Below are 4,220 nucleotides of genomic sequence, written 5' to 3'. Positions count from 1 at the left end.
CATTAAAGGAATAGCACACCAAAAATAATGTTCTTTATTTTTTAATTATTTTGTCATAGTTTACTCCCTCATGTCGTTTCAAATGTGAATGCCATACACGTGTATTTTTTTATGTGGAAAACAAAAGGAGATTTAAAAAATAAAAAAATAAAAAAAAAACTTCCCACAGTGTTTTTTTACATAATGACAGTTCAAAGTAGGGTTGCAGAATTCCGGAAATTTTCATAGTTGAATATATGGAAATTAACAGATATTAGGAAGGGGAGGGAACTTAAATATAGTTTACTTTTTGGGGGAGGGATCATAGGGAATATGTTTATTTTATTTAACATTCATGTTTATTTTTTGTTCAATGAAAGAATCAATTAAATTTCTACTAAAATTGATATCAGTTTGCATTAGGGCTGCACAATTAATCAAATTTGTAATAGTGATTTCAATTACGGATGCCACAATTAGGTAATCATTCGACAAAATGTAATCGCAATTCCAATAAAAAAGTCCACTTATATTATTCTGTGTACTTAATATGTTTTTTTTCTTTCTACAGGTTATCTTAATTTTTTCCCCCATTTTTTTTATTTTTATTTTTAGTATACCATGCATATTTTTACTTCTTTATTTAAAGAAACCAAACCAAGGTATATTTGACGTTTGAGGCTTAATGCTATAGAATAATCGCAATTACAATTTCAAGGGAATAATCGACAATTATGATTTTTGTCATAATCGTGCAGCCCGTGCAGAGTCTGCTTATGACCCAACAACATGTTTATGTTTGTATATTATAGAGTTTGTATAAATTGGTAAGTTTCCAACTTTCCGAAATTCACCAGCTTAATGCTGCCTTCGCGTGCTATCGGAAATTTCCTAATTCCCCCTTCGCCGCAAGTTTGATTGACAGGCGATCTGACCAATCACATCGCCGAATCTGCCGTTTTGTCCGACAAAGCAGTCAGGAGAGTTAGTAGATTATAACGTCGGTGGACTTGAACTTGGAAAAATGGTGTGTACTGACGTCTTTCCGCGGTTGAAACAACATTTCTTTTAGTGTTCATTCATGTTTATGTCATGCTTATCAATGGACTAGAAGGAAGAGACAATCAGTTCACGAGCAGCTTTAACTGAGGTGCTAAAAGCGATCACGACACATTAAAGAGCCACAAAAATGACCATTTCAAAGTTGAGACTTTGTTTCATATCAAAAGTAACTTGTTCTGTTCTGTCTGTCAGCGTGTTGTCAGTGTCCTCTTTGCTCCGCCATGTATTTTCTCTACGTGAGAACGTGTGTGGTGTGAGAGCGCCATGGCTTGTCGGACATAGCAACAGTAACTAAAGGGGGCGGGTCTTTGCGAACGGTCAATTCCCACTTCAGAAGTCGTGATTACGAGTTTGTTGCATTCAAGTGTTTTGTTGTCGGAATGAACATGAATCTAGGAAGACATCAGGTTTATTCTTGCCTATTTATTAGGAAAATCTTATTAGAACCAACATCATATGTAGTGTCCCATGCACTGACAACCATAAACACTCCAGATAGTCTGCTTTCTGCCGATTCTGTAATTGCAGTCAAATGCAGTCTATTTTCGCTGTGTATCAAAAATACTGATTACTTGTACATGTAAATATGGACTACATTGATGTCAAGACCAGACGTCCTAGTTGTTTTGGGGAAAAAACGAATGAAACCACACCCCCGAAAACAAACGCCATGATGTTTAAAGTTTATGACTCGCCCATCTCGGGAATTGGGGTGGCAAAATTATTCCCGAACTTCCCAGTGGTAAACACGACATCAGAGGGCGGTCATGTGCAATTTTTTACCTAGGAAACTTGTAATTACGATAATTCCGATAGCACGTGAAGGCAGCATAACTTCCCATGGAAGGTTTCTGAAAATCTGAAGTTTTCTACCCCTTTGCAACCCTAGTTCATAGTGACCACGGCCTTTAGAAGTCCATACGACTGTATTCAGTGCCTGATATCAGTGTTTATAAAATATATCGAAACACATAAGAAATAAATTACAATTTATAATACATTTATTTAAAGAAAATTATAAAATAATTATATATATATATAGTTTTTATAATTTATAGTTATTGTAATTTTCCAGAAAAATTCCTTTTGTATTCCACGGAAGACAGTCATACAGGTTTGGAACTACATGAGAGTGAGTAAACGATGACATAATGTTCATTTTTGGCTGAACTATCCCTTTAAGAATCAAGAGTTTAACAGCTAAACTATTGTCATGAAACAAAACGAGGAAAAGATTCAAGTTTTGCGTGCAGGATAAAAAGATTCCTACTGCCTTTCTCTCTCTTCGAATCAGCATCTCCCCTCCGCTACACGTCGCCCCAGCTTTTACACATTCACTCGTTTGTTTTTCCGCTCATTCACTCGCTCACTCTCTCCGTATGGCACTTTGCATTGTTCTGCAGTTTAGAAGCTCCAGTGTCTCCAGGAACGAAACACGAAATTCGAGTATCAAAAAAGGTCATAGTAAAGGTTCATATCTCTGACTCTCTTCGGTATGACCTTTGCTCTGTGCAGCGAGGGTTCTGCAGTCGTTCGAAATCATGTCGAGGGGTTCTCTCCGGGCTGAGGCTCCTTGCTCGCTCTGGCTTTATCCTTTCTGGACTGCTGTCGTCCTCCTCTTCGTGGCTCAGGATCGCCAGCTCGTTCTCGTAGCAGAAGGAGTTGGCGCTGGGCACCACCAGGTACTTGTTTTCCATCATGTCCTTGGCACTACAGCGAGGGGTGGACGGCACCTCGTAGGTCTTGTGGAAGTGTGAGTAATCAACCTTGTACTGGTTCTTTTCCTCAAACAGCACCGGCTCAAATCGATGCCCCCAGAGGATCTCGCTGGCCAGGTAGGAGCTTCGCGCCTGCGCCGTCATGGCCGTGGCCTCCACCATGCCCTCCAAGATGACTACAATCTCAAAATCCGCCGTTTCGAGGTCCTGCTTAGCGACGCCGAACAGAGGACTCTCCTGGTCGATTTGATGCAGGATGGTGATTGGCGAGACGAGGAAAATGCGGTCCAGTCCTTTGTCGAAACCGACATTTATATCCAGCTGGTCGAGCGGGATGTACTCGCCTTCAGCCGTGACCCGCGGTTTGATGAGCTGCGCTCGGACGTGCGCCTCAACGATGTGACTCTTTCGCAAGTTCCCCACCCGCCACATCAAGCACAGTTTCCCGTCACGCATGGCGATGACTGCGTTTTGCGAGAACAGAAGAGTCTGCGCCCGCTTCTTGGGACGTGCCATTTTGGCCATGATTGCTCCGATCATGAAGCAGTCGATGATGCTGCCTACGATGGACTGGAAGACCACGAGAAACACGGCAAGAGGACATTCTTCCGTCACGCAGCGGAACCCGTAACCGATGGTCGTTTGTGTCTCGATGGAGAACAGGAACGCCGCGATGAAACCGTTCACCTGCAGCACGCACGGCGTGAAATTATCGTCGCCCGCCGGGTTGTCCAGGTCACCGTGGAGAAGCGCGATAACCCAAAACGCCAAGCCGAACGCCAGCCAGGAAATCACAAAGACGAGCGTGAAAATGATCACCAGGTAGCGCCAGCGGATGTCCACGCAAGTGGTGAATATGTCCGCCAGGTAGCGCTGGGACTTCTCGTCCATGTTGGTGAACTGCACATTGCACTGTCCATTCTTCTTCACGAAGCGGTTGCGACTTTTCCGTCGAGTGTGGATTTTGCCGTTGCCATATCCATTCATCCCTCCACCATGCATGGTTGTTAAACGCAGACCATCCTCCTCCGTCGACACGATACTGTAGCGACCGATCCGACCCACGCTCATTCTCTTTAGCACTCCACCTCCCTATTTTTCCAATCTGGTGTTCCCTCTCTTTTGGAGCGGTTTAGTAGTAGCACAAGTCCAGGGTGGTGGGTGGTTTAGTTGTAGTGATGTTGGGGCAAATCCAATCGACAGTAGAAGCACTTCGGTTTCCTCAGACCCTTGGGAAAAAGAAACAGATCATCATGTTTATCTCAGTTTATTAAACTGTAAATAAGAATGGTGGCATTTGAGTGCGACTCTGCATATAAAAACATTCTTATAGCAAAGTCATCGTTTTAGCAGATGTTTTTATGCAAAGCAATTTGCATTATTTTTTATTTAGAAAATATCCATTTAGTAAAATTAATTCATAGTAAAAATGTGTAAATTACTTTTTTGTTAAAGGGGTCC

General features: G+C 42.2%; 1 protein-coding gene across 1 annotated transcript; it reads right to left on the bottom strand.

The window, feature by feature from the left end:
* Positions 1–2,513: 2,513 nt before the first annotated feature.
* Positions 2,514–3,839, bottom strand: kcnj12a (potassium inwardly rectifying channel subfamily J member 12a; the record flags this gene model as incomplete). Its single annotated transcript, XM_079805469.1, has 1 exon — positions 2,514–3,839. Exon 1 carries the CDS (start codon positions 3,828–3,830, stop codon positions 2,514–2,516), a length of 1,317 nt encoding a protein of 438 aa, XP_079661595.1. The 5' UTR covers positions 3,831–3,839.
* Positions 3,840–4,220: the final 381 nt, after the last annotated feature.

This window comes from Gobio gobio (assembly GCF_949357685.1).
Source record: "Gobio gobio genome assembly, chromosome: 23".
Classification (NCBI taxonomy): domain Eukaryota; kingdom Metazoa; phylum Chordata; class Actinopteri; order Cypriniformes; family Gobionidae; genus Gobio; species Gobio gobio.
Note: the sequence above shows the minus strand (reverse complement) of the source record. Positions and strands in the feature narration are given on the sequence as shown.